The sequence below is a fragment of the Oreochromis aureus genome, linkage group 14 (genome assembly GCF_013358895.1).
Source record: "Oreochromis aureus strain Israel breed Guangdong linkage group 14, ZZ_aureus, whole genome shotgun sequence".
Lineage (NCBI taxonomy): Eukaryota > Metazoa > Chordata > Actinopteri > Cichliformes > Cichlidae > Oreochromis > Oreochromis aureus.
The window spans coordinates 23306643-23324249 of NC_052955.1; the positions used below are offsets into that span (position 1 = coordinate 23306643).

The 17607-nt window shown below is 39.9% G+C and overlaps 1 protein-coding gene across 4 annotated transcripts in view; it reads right to left on the reverse strand.

Annotated features, from left to right (window-relative positions):
- The window catches only part of LOC116322966 (cytoplasmic dynein 2 heavy chain 1), a 116823-nt gene that overhangs the window by 81638 nt on the left and 17578 nt on the right, over positions 1-17607 (reverse strand). For all 4 annotated transcript variants that reach the window (XM_039597954.1, XM_039597953.1, XM_031743215.2 and 1 more), the window contains exons 26-46: positions 17394-17508; positions 16502-16672; positions 15644-15802; positions 12841-12909; positions 12483-12637; positions 12012-12144; positions 11801-11918; positions 11514-11626; positions 11203-11316; positions 10948-11089; positions 7582-7787; positions 6443-6625; positions 6046-6228; positions 5510-5733; positions 5149-5264; positions 1850-2049; positions 1622-1753; positions 1289-1421; positions 816-1023; positions 585-714; positions 40-195 (exon numbers count right to left, since the gene is read on the reverse strand). In XM_039597954.1, the coding sequence (XP_039453888.1) occupies positions 40-195; positions 585-714; positions 816-1023; positions 1289-1421; positions 1622-1753; positions 1850-2049; positions 5149-5264; positions 5510-5733; positions 6046-6228; positions 6443-6625; positions 7582-7787; positions 10948-11089; positions 11203-11316; positions 11514-11626; positions 11801-11918; positions 12012-12144; positions 12483-12637; positions 12841-12909; positions 15644-15802; positions 16502-16672; positions 17394-17508 (3160 nt within the window). The remainder of the gene's footprint in view (positions 1-39; positions 196-584; positions 715-815; positions 1024-1288; positions 1422-1621; positions 1754-1849; positions 2050-5148; positions 5265-5509; positions 5734-6045; positions 6229-6442; positions 6626-7581; positions 7788-10947; positions 11090-11202; positions 11317-11513; positions 11627-11800; positions 11919-12011; positions 12145-12482; positions 12638-12840; positions 12910-15643; positions 15803-16501; positions 16673-17393; positions 17509-17607) is intronic.

A 17607-nucleotide genomic window follows, 5' to 3' on the forward strand; every position in this document is an offset into this window, starting at 1 on the left:
CTCTATTGACACCAAAAGAGAACAAAATGAGGTCCTCACCTCTTTGGCAAACTCCTGTCGTGTTTTGAGGTTGAGGTTTCCTCCCATACCTCTCAAAAGACCAACGATGAACTGGCCCCTCTCCTTCACAGCATTGAGGTGAGACAGACAATTGAACACTGTGCCCACTAAACTAGTTTCCACCACAAAGTCATTCTGATGAGGAGACAGAAAGAACAGCATATAGATGTAAGGATCAAAGATCTTTTAAGATTTTCAAAAAAAACTGGTTGAGCAAAAGAAAAATCCAGTCTGTAAGGATTATGTAAATTAGAAGGAAATAATACGTGGATCTGTTCATTGAGCTGAAAGGTCACAAATCATTTCAGTTACTTGATTGCACTTTCATAATGTTACCAATTAAATATATCATAATAAATACTGTAAGTATAAATGAAGTTAACTGATCAAGGTTCTAAGTTGCTCAGTGCATACACACTCATGAGACCACTGTGTCAGGTTCCAAACAAAAGATGTGTTTAACATTTAGAACAATGAAAAGATGTGACTGCTTTTCATGCACTGTGTAGCAGTGGGATGCTGACCTGCTTGAGGACCCAGTCCAGAGATCTTTGGAAGTAATCGCCCAGCCAGTTTTCAAGATTATTGCGACACTCTTCTGGCTGACCCTTTAACCACGACTTCACCAAGGCACCCACATCAATGTCCTCATCACTTTAGATATGAGGAAGTAAAATGCCAGTAAGACAAGTACTGAAAAGGTGGAATTTGGTAGAAATAAATGCTTAAAACTCTTTCTGCATAGGCTGACTGACCTGAGAAAGATCATGCCCATGCGGGATATGGTAGCTGGTGAGGCACAGCTGAGGTCATGAGTCTCAAACAGGAAGTTAACATTAGGTCCAAACTGGATGCGTTCGCCACTGGGCATGGTTAACAGCCGATTATCATCGAGCACAGAATTCAGACTCTCAATCCACTCAGGATCAATGTCGCCATCACACACGATCCAAGAGTTCACCTCTGGAAAACACAAATATATATGCGTATGTTTACAACGCATGCATACAGGATATTAATCACGGTACAGGGTATGTCTGAAAGAATCATCTGATTTCAAAAGTTTTACATACAAAACTTGTTCACGAGTGCTTAACATTGCAGAATTAAAGCACTTTGAAATTGGATGATTCTGGTGATGGCTAAAAGCTTTTCCAGTTTCAGTGGGCAATAATGTCAAACGTCTGGTTAATCACAAACCAGCAGAGTGGTGTCCCTCTCTTATTACCCTGAGATTCTTTGACCACGTTCCTGGCACTGTGGGTGAGGACGCCATCGGACCACTCTCTGGTGTCCATGTCTATATGTCCCAACAACTGTTGTCTGGGCATGGCCTTAGGATTCATTGTGTACTGCTTCACCTACCAAACAAAAAAAAAAGGTGAATCGGCAAGGAACTCAAGGCAGAATTTCTTTAATTTTGAAAATGTCGCTTTTTATAATCTTTAATATGCTAAATAACACTGGAACTCAGACTGTGCATAATGTAATTTTAGAGTACTTACTCACTTTTTCCAGTTACAGCATTAAATTCAAGAGGGGAGGTTCTCCCTCTACTCACCACTTTTCCTGTCTTGCTGAGAGCCGCCCTGAGCATCCTCCACAGTGTGGACTTGCCTGCTCCGCTTGGCCCGACAACAACTACGCCCATACGCTGTCTTAGCTGTTCATTTAGCTCCAATGCTTTCTTTAGCTATAAATGACATCAATTACTCCATTTAACTATCTGATCTTTCTAACAAACAACATCAGTTCACATAGTGTTTATTAGAATTCTTCATATACATACCTGGCTGGGTATAAGTTCAAGCTGTGCCTCCTTATAAACTTGTTCCAGTGCACGTGTTAGTATCTGGTCCTCCACGTCAGTAAAATCAACCCCAGAGAAGACATCTCTCACCAGAGCATCAAACCGAGAGCTATCGGCAAAGGTCAGCTTGGACATTGTGTTCAGTCTTAAGGCCTGCACTACCAGACTACTCTCTTCAACTGCAAGTAGATGGACAGAGAGAGAAAATGAGTTAGAGAAAGAAAAGAAATTAATATAAATTTAATTTCAATCCAAAACAGGGATAAGCGTAAAAAATACTAGAATAAGAGTATGGTTAACATTATAAAACAGCTATAAACTATGAAAAAGGCAATATGCTGAATGAAAAGGAAAAAAAAGGGAAATTATATAAAAACAAGGTGAGGAAAGTTTAGTATTGGTTTGCTCTTGCAAATGTCCCCGGTGAAAAATGTGCTAATTACCAAAACTTGTCACGATTTAAGAGATTGTCAATACTTTTGATCTCTTTTCTTTCTGCAGAGAAGCGCACTTGGCCAGACTACATACAGAGACGAATACAAGGAAAAACCTCAGGGACTCATCGACAGACGAGAGGTTCACACGATGTGTCTGTGAATCTGTGTGTGTGTGTTTGTGTGTTGGACAGATAAAAGGTGGGTCGTGGAGGAAGAGAAAGTTTTAAAGGAAAGAATGATAGAACCAGGGAAAGGGTGAGTAAAACCAAGCTAGAAGTGGGGGAGGTTATTGAAAACAAGAGGCATGAAGGGGACCTTTGGGGGGGGAGGGCAGCGAGCGCGAACGAGCGGGACGAGAGCAACATGAACAGCCAGGTATCAGAGAAAGAGAGTGCTAACAAGAGGTCAGAGGAGTGCCTGCTCCCTGAGGAAGAAATACTGAAGAGGTAAACAACAACGCTCTGGCAAAGTGTTTTGGGGATGAGAGAATGCAGAAGGACAAAAGTACAGACAAGTGAAAAACCCGAGGGGAGAAAAGTTTTTAGGGAAAGTGTTTGAGCTAAATGTCAATTCATGGCATGTCCATACTAGAATATTTAGAGTGCAAGCGCAGCATGTGCACAGAAACAGAGCGGGACAATTCAGCCTTTTGTTTAAGTATACTCGTGGTGTTTATCCGGCTGCATTCAATAGATATCCACACGCAGAGGCACAGATAAGCCAAACACTTTTATTGTATCTCTGTTGAGCAAAGGATAAGCATCTCCGGACCAGTCAAATTTTTAACTGTAACCTTATCTTCCGATCCTTTTCATCAACTCAAAAACTTTCTGTCCCTCAGGTCCAAAGGTTGCTATCAGTATAGCAGTTTCAGCACTTCCAAAAAGTAGATTTTCAACTAGACTTAGAAAAGTTGGCACTTATTTTTTTATTATCAGAGACTGTGTCGAGATTTCTGTTACAGCTTCATCTACTTCTGAGGTGGATGAAGAAGTTAAAAAGTCTGAAGAGGCTAAAACTTTGACAAGTTTACTTGTGGATTCTTTTTCAATAACCCCAATGAGCCAAATCTGTCAGTCTGACAAAGGGTGTTATTATTATTAAAAGTGTCAATAGTCTTTTGGGCTCCTTTAACTTTAGTCGATTAAAACAATCAGATGATATTAAAAGCGTGGTTTGGATGTTACATGACAGCACAGTTATGCTTACTTTGCCTTTGAGATATATTTATTTATGATGTGTTGAATGATCCTTCACCAGGACAAGAGTCCGGTCTCCAATAAACACAATGGATTGAACAATATATTTTTTAACATCTATCCATCCATCCTCTTTTGCTTATATGAAGTCATGTTACAGTGGCAGCAGGCTAACCAGACATCCTCTCACTCAGTGAGACTCGACACTTTGGGATCCCCCAGTTACTCCTGAGGGATAAATAAATAAATAAATAATCTGATGACCTGCACTCTGTTCTTGACATATACCATGAGGGGATATGATATCCCATATATATCCCTATATGTGTTCTCCATCAAGGAGCAGAAGTTGTTCACGTAGCTGCTTGTTATGTTAATTAAATGGCCCAACTTTACCCAATCACAATCACCCCCAGGTCACTGCTGATCCCTTGGATCCAGCTGAGTGACACACCAGTGGATGAAATGTTGACTTTAATTTCTCTTTGGAAATCTTGTCAGGAGTGTGAAAACCACACATCATAATGTTTCCCTCTGCCAACAACAGACCAGTGGTCCCAGTATGAGGTATCGAGGTAACTTAAGGCCTTTGGGTTTAGCTCCCAAGGGAATACAAAGATCATCAGCCAGGGCAGCTTCGAAGCAGTGAGAAATGGTTGTGTCATTGTCCATCTGTTCAGCAGCTGGCCACAAAGGGGAGTGAGAGGAGCCCATGGCAAAAAGTTCTTTAGCTGGAGAAACAGCAACAGCCAAGAACCCCTAAAAAAGTATGTCTGTTTGTTTAAATTCAGCCTCCAGATGAGGAATGTCTTGAACACAACAGTAGACTTTCAAAACTCTACCCAGGGGGAGAGTCTTCTGGCAACAAGAAGTTGGATGCTGGATGTTGTTTCTAATTATACCTATTTTTGTTAAATACAATATATCACTGTAATTCATCTGTAGTACTAGAATAAAGAATGTGTAAATTGACTAAACAAATATGCAGCCCATAATTTTCAGACTTGTAGTCTCAATCAGTGTTGACTCAAGTGGCTTAAGGCAATTTATCAGATTATGTGCAGCTCCCTCTTAAGTATAGATTTCATTCTCACCCCACCAAATGATTTCACAAGTTAGAACAACCTCTGCTTCAGACAGAAAGAAATCATCAATCAAATCATCAGCTGCTGCTTGGCTATAATGAAAGTCTGCATATTTAGCCATTAATGTTGTGTAATTATAAACCCGAATAAAACGCAGTCTACTTTATGAAAATCCTAGCACTTTACTTTGTTAAAGTTTTGATCCTCTGTACTTGGCAAAGAGTTTAATTTTGAGTCAAAGATGAACCCATTTCCTCCTAACTTTCTTTTAAAATATATTTTGGGGCTTTTTAACCTTTGTTATGATATGAAAGGCTGAGGGTGGACAAGAAAGGTTGGGGAGAGCAGGGGGAAGGCATGTAGCAATTGGCCCAGTACGAAATCAAACTCTGGTCTCTGGAATAACCTTGTGGCATATGAGTTGCCTGCTCAACCCAGTGAGCTACACTGGCACCCCCTCCAAACTTTCTTGACACAATATTGGAGAAGAAAAAAATGCCTCACAGAAATATTCTATATTAAAAAAAAAAAGAAAAAACACCCAGAGGGGGTCTTACTCTTTTCTTTGTCACGATTTCTTCTCTGTTGCTGCAGGAGACCGCCACAGGCCTTCAGCACTGTCTTCAGAGCTCGCAAACCCCAGTCATAGTGTTGCTGAGGAGTCAACAACTCTCTGGAGAAAGAAATAAAGGCACATTTTTACACATCACACACGTTCAGTTGGCGGTAGCATTGTCTGTAACAGTCAGTCGTGGGAGGCAGAAAGGGTTATTTATTCACAAAAATCAAGCAACTGCATACTATTAATGCTAAAGTCCATACAACACAAAAAAGACAACACAGATATCAAAATACACAGGTGAAGCACATCACGTGTCAATTTGACCCTAATCCAAACCAAAAATGACTTAATTCTACCTTGCCAGATTGAAGATTGCTACAAGTTTGCGTCCCAGTATTTCTCCATTTTTGAAGCCCTCGGAGTAGAGGATAACTTCAGCAATGAGCTCATTGTCTGGCCTGCTCATGGCCACGGGCCTGAACAGCTGCTTTAGGTTGTCTGGAAGTTTCTGTCTGCCTCCATAGCCTTTTCCTGCCGGGTTTAATGTGATGAAGACTCCAGAGTTAGGGTCCAATTCCACCTAGAGGATGAAGAAAGGAAGGACATGTTCTTCTCAATATTATGATGTGTTTTAAACTGGCCTAAGTACAAATAATCGAGTTTTTTCTTTTCTTTTCAAGGCTGAATTATCACAAAACCAGTTTTAACACCATATATGAATAAATAAATGATTTACTGGGCAACTCTTAAACTCTTAAAGACACTGAATAAAAATTGAAAAGAAATTGCATATCATGAGAAAGCAGCATAAATTACTGAGGTGAGCTTGAAAAAACGGAATGAGCTGGTGTTCAGTATTATTGTTTTTGTCTGCATTCGTTTATTTTCTGACCTCCTTCCCCAGCAGATCGCATGTGTTCTTATGGTGTTTGAGGGAGTCTTGAATGGCCTGAATCTGCATGGAAACTGCAGACAGTACTGCTTCCTCTAAACGGTTAAACTCGTCAAAGCAGCCCCATGCTCCACACTTCACCAACCCTACAAAGATCCGTCCCATTGACTTCACATCGATTCCCTGGAAAAAGGACCCAAAAAAAAGACCTTGTCATTTGTACTCAATTTGCAATCCTGCTTTGTTTGCGCATGTGTGTGGACTAATCTAAAGGTTACTGTATGTGTGTGTCTACTAGTGCACATATGTGATTCATGGATATAGTGTATCCACATGTGTTTAGTTGTAGCTTTCATTTTGTATATGTTTTTTGCTTTTCACAGAAGCATCTATATACCTCGTCACAGTTGAATACCAGCACTTGACGTCCAAACAACCCTCCTAAGGCTTTGACGGACTCAGTCTTGCCTGTGCCGGCTGGCCCATAAGGGTTCCCCCCGAGCCCCATCTTCATTGCTTGGGTCAGAGTCAGGTAGCATTTATCAGTCAGTGGAGTGTGCACCAGCTTAGCCGCATTCCCCTGGGAGGCAGTAAGGGATAAGATAGAGAATAAAATTAATAATAAAGACAGCAAAGGAAAGTGATGGTGGCCAGACAGCATTGGAAATATGGGGGAAGGGGCACGACAGAGACTAAAAGAAGCTCGTCAAAAAATAAAGGGAATTAAATGAATGGAGGAGGAAAGACATGACAAATGAATGATGGACGGGCAAAGAAAGAAAAGTAAGCAGGAGTCTGGATGTGGTTGTAGAAAACTGCAGAGGGGAAATGCAAGAAGGCACTGAATTACAAATGCTCCTTATCCCTGCATAAACAGTGCCCCCAAAAGGTTAAAAAATAGCTTCAAATACACTGATCAACACCTACACAGCAGCTTCCATCAGCAGGATACTGCAGCCTGCCACATTGCAAAAACTGTTTAACGGTAGTTTGTGATAAAGCTGATCCAGCCCCCAATCTCCTACCTATAGTGTAATTATTACTGATGTATACTGGGATTAAGAAAACATATGTACTCCTAATACTACCTTACCTGGGTCATACTGAAGGTAGCTACAGAATGAACAAAATGTTATAAGACTTCACCTGAATATTAAACTCTTGGCATATTTTGGCTAGATTTAGATATTTGGTTTCCTTGTTTTGGTGGTTACTCAGGAATATAATAATTTTTATGGTTATAAAATTAGACATGATGTCAGTTATTTATCATCTGTAAAAATAGACGAAAACCAGATGGCATAACTTGCTGTTGAAAATGTCTGCTGCTTTCCTCCCTTGCAAGTCAATGTGCTGTAAAATGAATGCTAAGAAAGTAGATATAATTTCCTCTGGTTAAATATTCTTAATTAGCAAAACAAAATGGCAAGTAAAGATTAACTGGAGTGCAGGAAACATCACTGAATGTTTTGGTTCGTTCCGTTTGTGTTATTGAAAAGAGGAACGCATACACAACACATTTGCACTCTATCACACCTGGTATTCATAGGTATAGCTGAACTGTGCATCCACCATATGTATGTGGCAGCATTTGTCCGGCCCCATGTAGAACCGAAGCTGCTTCTTCCAGGCCCAGGCGTCAGTACTGGTAACTCCTGCCTGGTTAAGTTGCTTCACCACACTGATGTTATGGATAATATCCAGGATCAAGGCCTTCAGCTTCAACTGCAGGACACTAGAATCTGTACAAGGAGACATGCATAAATTTTAGGGTGGCAGAACCTGTAAAGGTACACAAATAACACATTTCTGACATAAAAGAGCATTTTCTCTGTTAACGGAAGATGCTGGATTTAACCAGGCCAGGAAACAGTTGATATTTGTTACAATAGCAAATAGAATTTGAATAAACCACAGTGTAGAACTGAGTAATAAACAATATGAAAATAAACAATATGATAACTATATCCTGTTTTTTTGCTCTATGACTCAGGCAATGCGCACTGATAACATCGAGGATGGTGGCTTTTGTACTGTGTGCTTACAACAAGTTGAGTGATGGCCCTTCTGTTTAGCCTGGAGGATTTCTAAGAAGAGTTTAAAATTTTGACCTGTCAGACCACAGGAATATTTTCTGCTTTCCCTCAGTCCAAACAAAGGCCCAGAGAGAGCACTGGTGCTTCTGGGTCTGTTTATATGTGTATTTTTATGTGCACCTGACTTTATACTGTACTGTACTATACTATAAACTGTACATGATGATAGAGAGCAGTGTCACAGTGAAGAAAAAAAAAAGAAAAAAATTACAATATGTATAGTTCTTATATAATTATAATTTTAGTAACTTTTTACTGCCTAGCAACCCCCAAAAATCAATTATGGCTACACTCCTTTTTACATTTATCTCTGAAGCTGAGAATTACCACTTCAAAGCCATCTTTTATGCATCTTTTATAGTCGTGTTGACATGTATGCATCAGTAGTGTCAGCCTAGCTAGAGATGCATACAAATTACTTCAGCAAATGTATGCCAAATGTATCCTGTTCACCAACAAATGGCTCCTCACTTCCTGTGGAGTTTATGGACATTTTAGGCAGACTGGGTAATTAGATTGTCTTTCTTGCCATTACTTTTGCCTGCTTTAATCAGTCCCAGCACTTTATAGCCACTTGAGGCACACTGGTGTTAAAAGAAAGCACATCACATAGGAATTTTACCCTTTTTAACCCTTTTTCACAACGATGTCCTGCATCCATGATTTCATCTCAAAATGAATCATAAACGAGCAAAAGTAAGACATTATTAGTTAAGTTAAAACTAATAAGCGACACGACCACTCAAAATAGTCCAAAATGAGCCTTTGCAGCCTTTACACTGGTTTAGTCATAATAACCTTTTCAGCTATCAAAAGCCCCCGATTCGATACAGCTTGTCATTTTCAGTAGAAAACAAAATGAAAACTTCCCCAGGCACCATCCTGACACAAGAAGTGAATAACTCCAAAGGCTTGTTTTTTTTTTTCTTTAACAGCTAAAAGAAACAGCACTTGCAATATTACAGTACATCACCACCTAGGCGTGTCAGTCCTATCTAATGATATCTCTAAGAAACATTGCCATATATTTTGGTTATTTAAACAGAAGCCAGTAATTTAATAATGTGCCATCGTGGAAATAACTGGTACAGGCATGTAAAATATTCACAGAATGAACCACATGATCTGTAAGCATATAATATCTCCATATAATATAAAGTGCTGTACTAAAATAAAAGGTATTCTACAACTGAGTGAAAAAGACTAAAAGCAAATTTAGCCCACACGGTGAAGTTAAGCATGAAGAAAATGACAGAAGAGATTTGGAATTTGACCATTTCCCAGAATGCCAATGTCCTGTGAAATGTCGGTACTGCTGGTGCTTTTCATCTCATGAATGAGTAACTTATTTAAATCTAAAAGTAAAGCAAATTTGAGTTCTGAGGCAAAAGTCGTCTGTAATGCTTTATGCAGCCATATATTCATCCCCGGGTCATTAAATTCGCCTGTCAGTTATGTTGCCTATAGCTTTAAAGCGTACTACTGCCCCTTTGCAGCTTCCTAAGAGACTATGAGTGATGCACTCATTTGAAATTAATTTCCCACTCATCTCATACTCTCAACAGATTCAACCAAGCCTGAGATTTGGATCAGTATCTGATGTAGATTAAGTACACATATTAAGTAGCAATTGTTTATCTGGACTCTCACAGAAAGGTCATAAACTAAAATAAGGGTTGTGAAATTTGCTGTAGAAATAACCAGAGACAGAGACAGAGACAGAGAAAGAAAAATCACACATCAAGTGTGGGGCAAAGACGTGAATATTTTAAGGCCTCTTGGGGAAAAAACATTGCGTAGTTCCTGTTTATCACAACTTCTTCTGTCTTTCTGTGTATTACCCTTATGTCAGAGATCGTAACCAGTCAATATTGGCAATGCTACTTGCCAATATGGCCACTAGGGGTCATAGGACTCCAGTCAAGGAGCCCTGCTATTATATGTCAGTTATATAAACTTGTATCACTTTATATATATCTATAATGTTAAAGTTAGCGTCTACGTTTAGCTGAGTACTTGGATTAGAGGAAGAAAAATTGTAGAAGCACTGGTGAACACGGTGGCATGGTGATTAGCACTGTTGCCTCAAAGCCTAACAGTAAGTTGGTCCTGGATCTGGCCAAGGCCTTTCTGTGTGCAGTTTGCTTGTTCTCCTCGTATCTGTGTGGGTTCTGTCCGGATACTACGGCTTCCTCAAGCACTCCAAAGACAGGCATGTTAGTAGGGTTAGGTTAATTGGTGATTGGCTCTAATAGGCTTCAGATGTGAATGTCAGTGTGAATGGTTGCCTGTCTCTCTGTGTTAGCCCTGTGACAGCTGGGATAGGAGATGAAGTCAGAGATGCAAGGCTGAGACTGTTTTGGACATGAGCAGAAGAGAGGTAGTGGATATATTGGGCAAAGGATGTTGAAGACAGCTACCAGGCAAAAAGAAAAGAGGAAGTTTACATAAAAGGTTCAGGCATGAAGTAAAGGAGGGCCTGCAGAGGGTTTGTGTGACGGAAGAAGATGCTAGGGATAGAGTGAGATGACTTGTTGTGGCCATCCCTAAAGGGAGGAGTGGAAATAAGAAGAAGAAAGAAACTGGCTGGTTGTCATAATCACAGATTTGATGTTTATTCATTAATGTTGGTTATAAATTGCTTTTATCTGTAAGTTTTTTTAATCCTTGTATGCACACACTAAGCTAAATGTATATATGTTAAATAAAATCCATTTCATTTGTGCAGAATTTCATGTAGTTCAGGGTCTGAATGGGCACACATACTTTATCTTCCCCGATGCTTAAACACAAATGTGGTCCCTACCTGTGTTATCAGAGCTGGTGTCCACTGTGGTATAGACTTCTAATTTGCTGTTAAGCTCCAACTCCAACTGATGCAAATTTTGTTCTTTTATAGCTCTTTCCACATCTTCAGTAAATTGGATTTGCTCAGCCAGACACAGGATCTACACAAAAAAATGCAACATTGTTTAATGCTGGGGGGAAAAAACATTTTTTTTAACATCACAAGCTTTAAAGAATATTTTTAAAAAGCAGTTGTATAAAAGAGTGTGTGCACCTGTGATGGATAACGAGAGGGGTCAACTTCCCCTTTCTTTGCTGCTGACACACATTCATACAGCAAGTGCTTCAGGGTCTCCTTCATTTCCACAGACAGCTCACTTAACCACACCTAGAAACGAAGGAAAACTGTTTATGCAGAACCACAAAGGAAGGTTCAAAGAAAGAGCGTATAAAACGTTTAAAATGAATACACATTTGTGTTGCTTTGAATACATTTTAAAAAAGGATAAACATACTACAAGTACCTCCTTAAACCTCCAACAATGAGTATACTATTTATCCATCTATATACATTCACAGCTTTACCTCCACAAGGCTGGAAATGCGTACAACATTTCTGAGTGGTACAATTTCTCCCTCCAAAGAACACATGGCGACAATGTGCTGGCATTGCTCATCAAACACAACACTGTGGATGCCTGCAAAGGGAATATATACGCAGACTACCTTCACTATCCAATACAACCGCTATGATTCAAGCAATATGAACAAATATAACAAAAGGGGGAAAACAGGCAGAAGACAGAGCGACAGCAGATAAATACAAACAATCAGTAGCAACAACAGAATGTAAGAACACACATTTCTCTGACCTGCAAATAGTTTTTTTAGGTGTGACTGGATGACGCTAGGGTTGGTTGCCTGCCCAAGAATTTCCAACAGATCATCATCTCCAATGAAATAGAACCGTGGAAAGGCAGACCGTTTCTCCTGTGATGCAGACACAAAACCACATTTAGGTAGTGGTGATATTTGAAACTCATGTGAAAGAAAGCAAATGTCTTTTCACACGTGCGTATTCACCTCCAGGAACTCATTGAGTGACTTTTGGCAGCGCTGTAGTTGGTCCAGTATGGTGACGAGGGAGTTTCTGATGCCAGCCCTCGAACTCAGAGAAACAACTCTGTTGTCTCTCTGGATGTCTGACATTATAGACCTAAGACACAGAGCGAGAACATGTTCAGTTATGCCAGTTTCTATTTGTCAGCAAAAGAGAAGCCACATGTAGTTGGTATATTATGGTTGGTATGGTAACCACACAGTCAAATAGTGTTTTATTCTATACATTGCAAACATGGAAGTCTTTCAACTGTCAGAGGAAGCTAGACTACCCAAAGAAACCTCATGCACTCATAATGAGTGCGCACATTCAAACACCAGAAGGAAAGGTCCAAATCAGGAACGCTCTTGCTGGGAAGTATCAGTTAGCCACCATTGTGCCTAAATGGGCAAAAGCTTCCTTTGTGTTATTACACAGAGCTGCACACACTGTACCTGAAGTCTTCATCAACTCGTTTGAAGCGAGCCTCCTCTCGGGGCAATGCTCCTCGTCCAAAAATGGGCTCCAAATAAACCCAGCGCCTCTGAATGGCATTCAGACTGAGCAGATACTCATCCAAGTCGGACAGACGAACTTCCCACAGACTGACCTGGATATACGTGGAGTAAATACTCAAACCTTTGTCACAGTTTCTTCATCAGGGTTTAAATGTTAATATATAAATGAACCAAAAATTTAAAAAAAAAATGCATGTACCAATACAAGCTGAGAAAGGTATGTGAAAAGTACTTTTTCCATACATAAAAAACAAAATTAAGCACTTAAAGTTTATTCATAGATTTAAGACCTGACCTTGTCCTGGAAGCTGCGGTAATAAGGGGAATCTTTCAGCGACTGCAGCAGACAGCGATTATCTCCCACCTAGATAGACAGAGAAATGGTGAAAACGTAATACGTAAATGGTAAATGGCCTGTATTTGTATAGCGCTTTACACATCCAGTCATCCACCCATTCACACACACATTCACACACTGGTGATGGCAAGCTACATTGTAGCCACAGCCACCCTGGGGCGCACTGACAGAGGCGAGGCTGCCGGACACTGGCGCCACCGGTCCCTCTGACCACCACCAGTAGGCAATGGGTGAAGTGTCTTGCCCAAGGACACAACGACCGAGACTGTCCAAGCCGGGGCTCGAACCGGCAATCTTCCGATTACAAAGCGAGCTCCCAACTCTTGATCCACGATCGTTATTTAGGCATTTAGTGTCAACTATGTCTCCCTAACAACTGAGTCAAGTAAGCTCTTTTATTTGAACTGTCTGACATAACATTTCACTGATGTACTGAAACCAGGGCAACATTTACATGTAAATATGGACAGCAACATTTAAAGAAGCAAGTATTAATTATATAAATGGTTTAAAAAAAAAAACAGTAACACTGTTTCACAATCAGACACAATGGGTTCTATCTTGGTAAGCCTCTACAAACCTTATGTATGGGTCATTCTAAAGCAGGGGTCTCAAACTTTCGGCCCGGGGGCCACTTGTGGCCCACGTCACTCCTACTTGCGACCCGTATATTGACGTGAAGAAATGTAATGCAATTACATATTGAACCTTTTTTGTTAGGCATGATTTGTTTGTTGCTGAATGCAATGTTAAAATAAGTTCCTTAAAAAGCAAAAAAATGATGTAACATGAAGACAATATGAGCAGAGAGTACAAACATGTTGAGGGATTGGTTGTGTTGGTTCAGTGAGAGAGTTATTTGTAAAGAAAACAATTTTCACTAGAAGTCAAAAACTAATGTGTACACTTATGTCTGCATTTTTATTTTGTCAAATACAAACAAAATTAGAGTAGAAGTGCTGCCGCCCGTTTGATCAGGAAGAGAGTAACAATTTGTTTATTTGGTAGTTCAAAGTAGTAGTAGTTGAAAGGCTTCAGTTAGTTAAGAGTGAGAAAAAAAATTCCATTTTGCAGATTTGTCTTGTTATACAATATTTGACATTTAAAAAAAACTAGCAAAACACTATATTTCTGGAAATATTTGTGGGTGTTTTTGTGTTTGTTTGTTTGTTTTTTGTATTACTTGAACCCTAAGTGGCCCTCCAATGAGATGACAGTGCTAGCAGTTGCCCACAGCCCATTTTGGTTTGAGACCCCTGTTCTAAAGAGTTCATTGGATTCAAGTGTGGCACTGATGCAACAAGTCAGCTTGTGAAATTTCTTCCTTTCTAAATATTTCACAATAGGTGGCATTACTACAAAGTGGAAGTTTTTCAGAAACCACTGAAACTCAGCCACAAAGTGTCAGAGCACCAAGTGCTGTGGTGCATAGTGCGTAAAAGTCGCCAACACTCTGTTGACTCAGTAAGTCAACAGAGTGCCCAGACCGCCTCTGGCATTAAGATCAGCACAAAAACTGAGTTTGCTAAGATGAGTTTCCATAGCTGAGAAGCTCCTGTACTGTATGTGTAGGCAGTCTTGTACTTTTGTCCATATGTTGTATATTCAGGGCTCATGTTCAGATAAATTTGTGTTCAAGAAGTATCTTAAATAAATAAAAGCAATACTTTAGTACAAAAAAAGTGTATAATTGCTGCAAATCCCTTTGTGGCTCTTTTTCTTATTCAATTTCCTCTGACAAATTAAACTAGAGTAAAGAAGCAGCAATCTTGTGCCACCCTATCCAAGCATATAATGAAGCTCAATTATATCTAGAGGCCATCCCAAATTCAATAGTCAACAAAATAGAAAATTTAAAACAATCCAATCTCGACAGGCAAAAGATTAACAACAGCAGAACAAATGTAAAGCAAGATGAGGACGAATGAGCGCAGCAGATAACTGAAGCTGTTTTTCAAAAAGGGATGCAAGTGCCAAGATTTGCCTGTTTGTCCCTCTGGAGTCATTAAACAGAAAAATCTCATTAGCCACTTGAATGTTCAAAATGTCTAAAGTTTCCTATTTGGCCATCATTTCCATCTTAGCAAACAAGTGCTTCTCTAGTGAATTTCAACAAGTGGATACATTTCAGGGGTTTTAATCTTGATTTGTATTCTTTTTACTATAAGTAAGTAGCTAATTTCTAGCTTATTTCTCTGAACTAACTCAAGCACTGTGCTGCCCAGCAATTTCTTATAGGCTAACTGCACCTGATCTAACTACATTAGATCTCTGTGTTCAACCTTCCCCTAGTTTAGTCCACAATAAATGAACTGCAATTTATACAGTACCTTTTTACACTCGCATTTTAATGTAACACCTGCAAACCAAAATGGATGCATCAGATGGTACTGAGGATTCAGGATCTTGCCTAAAGGCACTTAAACTTAGTGTTGCAGGAGCTGAGGATCGAAACATGGACCTTCTGAATAGCAAATAACCTGCTTTCAATTCTGGGTCACCATATACAACATGATTTTTGAGGGCCATAAAAGAAAACCAGACAACCAGGTAGGGGTGCAAGGTCCATCCAGGAGATGTGACTATTTTTTATAAAATGAGTTATGGTCAACTTTAACCAATTAAAAAAACTCAATTTACTTTCCTAGTCAAACTTCAGAGATTCAGTGTGGCATTGTGAACCAAATCTGCATTTTATTTTTGTACACAACAGCTGAGTTGATGTCTTCCATATATCTACCTGGTTGACAATATCCTTCCAGTCCTTGATGAGGGTGAGAGTGCGCCCACTGCTGTCTGTGTACTCAGTGAGGGTAAAGGTAGCTGCAGCTCCCCACAAATCCAGTTCCCTCAGAGCTTCTCTGATCGTCACCTCCGCCTGAGCACGACTGTTCAGATCCTATATCAATGCGCAGCACATGCACACACAAAAAAACACACGCCTCTGCATCAGTCATATTGGGTTTTGCGTCTGGACCACCCGTTTGCCTCATTACATTTCCAGCACATCACTGAAATCTGCCAACATGTCCAAACTTTTTCCAGAAAACCTGGAAGACTATCATTTCTCAGCTTCGAGTCGTGATGTACTGACTTTTTCACTTCCATTTCTGTGTTTGTGCCTGCACAGTGTGAGAGGTTGCTTTAATACCCTCAGGATTTCAAACAGGTTTGATTTTCTTGCGATTTTCTTGATCGGGAGCTGGTCGTGAGGTGTTAATCGCTTCTCGTTACCCCATGTATACTACACGTTGCACGACACACGATTAAGGCGAAACTCGGGCCGATCCACAAAACGGTGGGACGACTGAAAAATTGTCTCAAAATGGGCCAAAATTGCACAGTGTACGCCCAGCTTAAGATCATTTCTAAAAGCACTTAAATATTTGCATTTTAACTGTGTATCCTATAAACCCTTACAGTCAATGTTTTTTTAAGGTGGTTGTGTAATATACAAATGCAGGCCAAAGCAGCTTTATGGATATCAGTTACGATCTTTATCATGCCATTACTGAAAATGACTGAGTTCTGATTCCCTAAAGGTTAGGGCACTAAAAAAGACATTTATATACAATTTCAAAAATGTGTTTGTACAGACCTTGAGCTCCATTGCTTTCTCTATGATGGTATTTGCCACAGCAAGAAGGTCACTAAAGCTAAGTCTCTCTAAGGTCGTCCCTCTTGGGAGGCCTAGTAAACGGAACATGTCCAACCAGTGGTCCTGAGACAGGTGGTCCCCTCGTACATACTTCAGCACTGGAATCATGTTCTAGATATGGAGACAAAAAAGAAAAGGAAACAAAAAAACAAAAAAAAAAAAAACAAGACTTGTAATTAGATCACTTATAAAGTCAGAATAAAGATTTCCCTCTCACAGCTGTGTAGATTCAAATGAGACGTCACAGCCAGGGCGCCCCCGAGGGAACATCCCACCTTTACGGGGTTTCCCCCTACTATAGGGCAGCACTATTGCCCCTTACTGTTCCCTGATTTCAATTCCACCATCAGGCCGGGGTCTTTCTGTGTGGAGTTTGCATGTTCTCTCCACGTTTGCGTGGGTTCTCTCTGGGTATTCCAGCTTTCTCCCACAGTCCAAAGACATGCAGTTAGTGGGGATAGGTTAAATGGAAACTCTAAATTGCCCATAGGTGTGAAGGTGAATGTGAATGGTTGTCTGTGTCCATGTGTTAGTCCTGTGACAGACTGGTGACCTGTCTAGGGTGTACCCTGACTTGACAAGGAGAAACGGAAGAGAAAGGATGGAACTGTGTATATTTTTAAGTCATGTCTCCACTTAGAGAAACTGTATATCAAAATGTAGCAGCTACTTGCTGTGACAATTTCTGGGTAAACTCTAACAAGAACAAGAATAAGTTTTCTGAATATCTGACTCAGCCAAACCATACACACATATTTCAGATAACAAGACTTGAATTGAATATGAAAAGAAGACAGCAACATATTATTACTTGAACTGTACTAGTTTATACCTTGTATTTGTCGACTTCCCCTTGTAGTTTAACAGACATCACAGTGGGTTGCTCCAGTTTTCTTAGTCTGTCTTGCCAGGTAAACAAAAACTCCTCAAATACATATGTTTTACTCCTGTAAATTAAAAGAAAAAACACACACAATTACATGACTAAACACGCAGTACTGATTAAAAAAATACTCTATGTAAAAGTTAAGATATGAGCCCTAAAC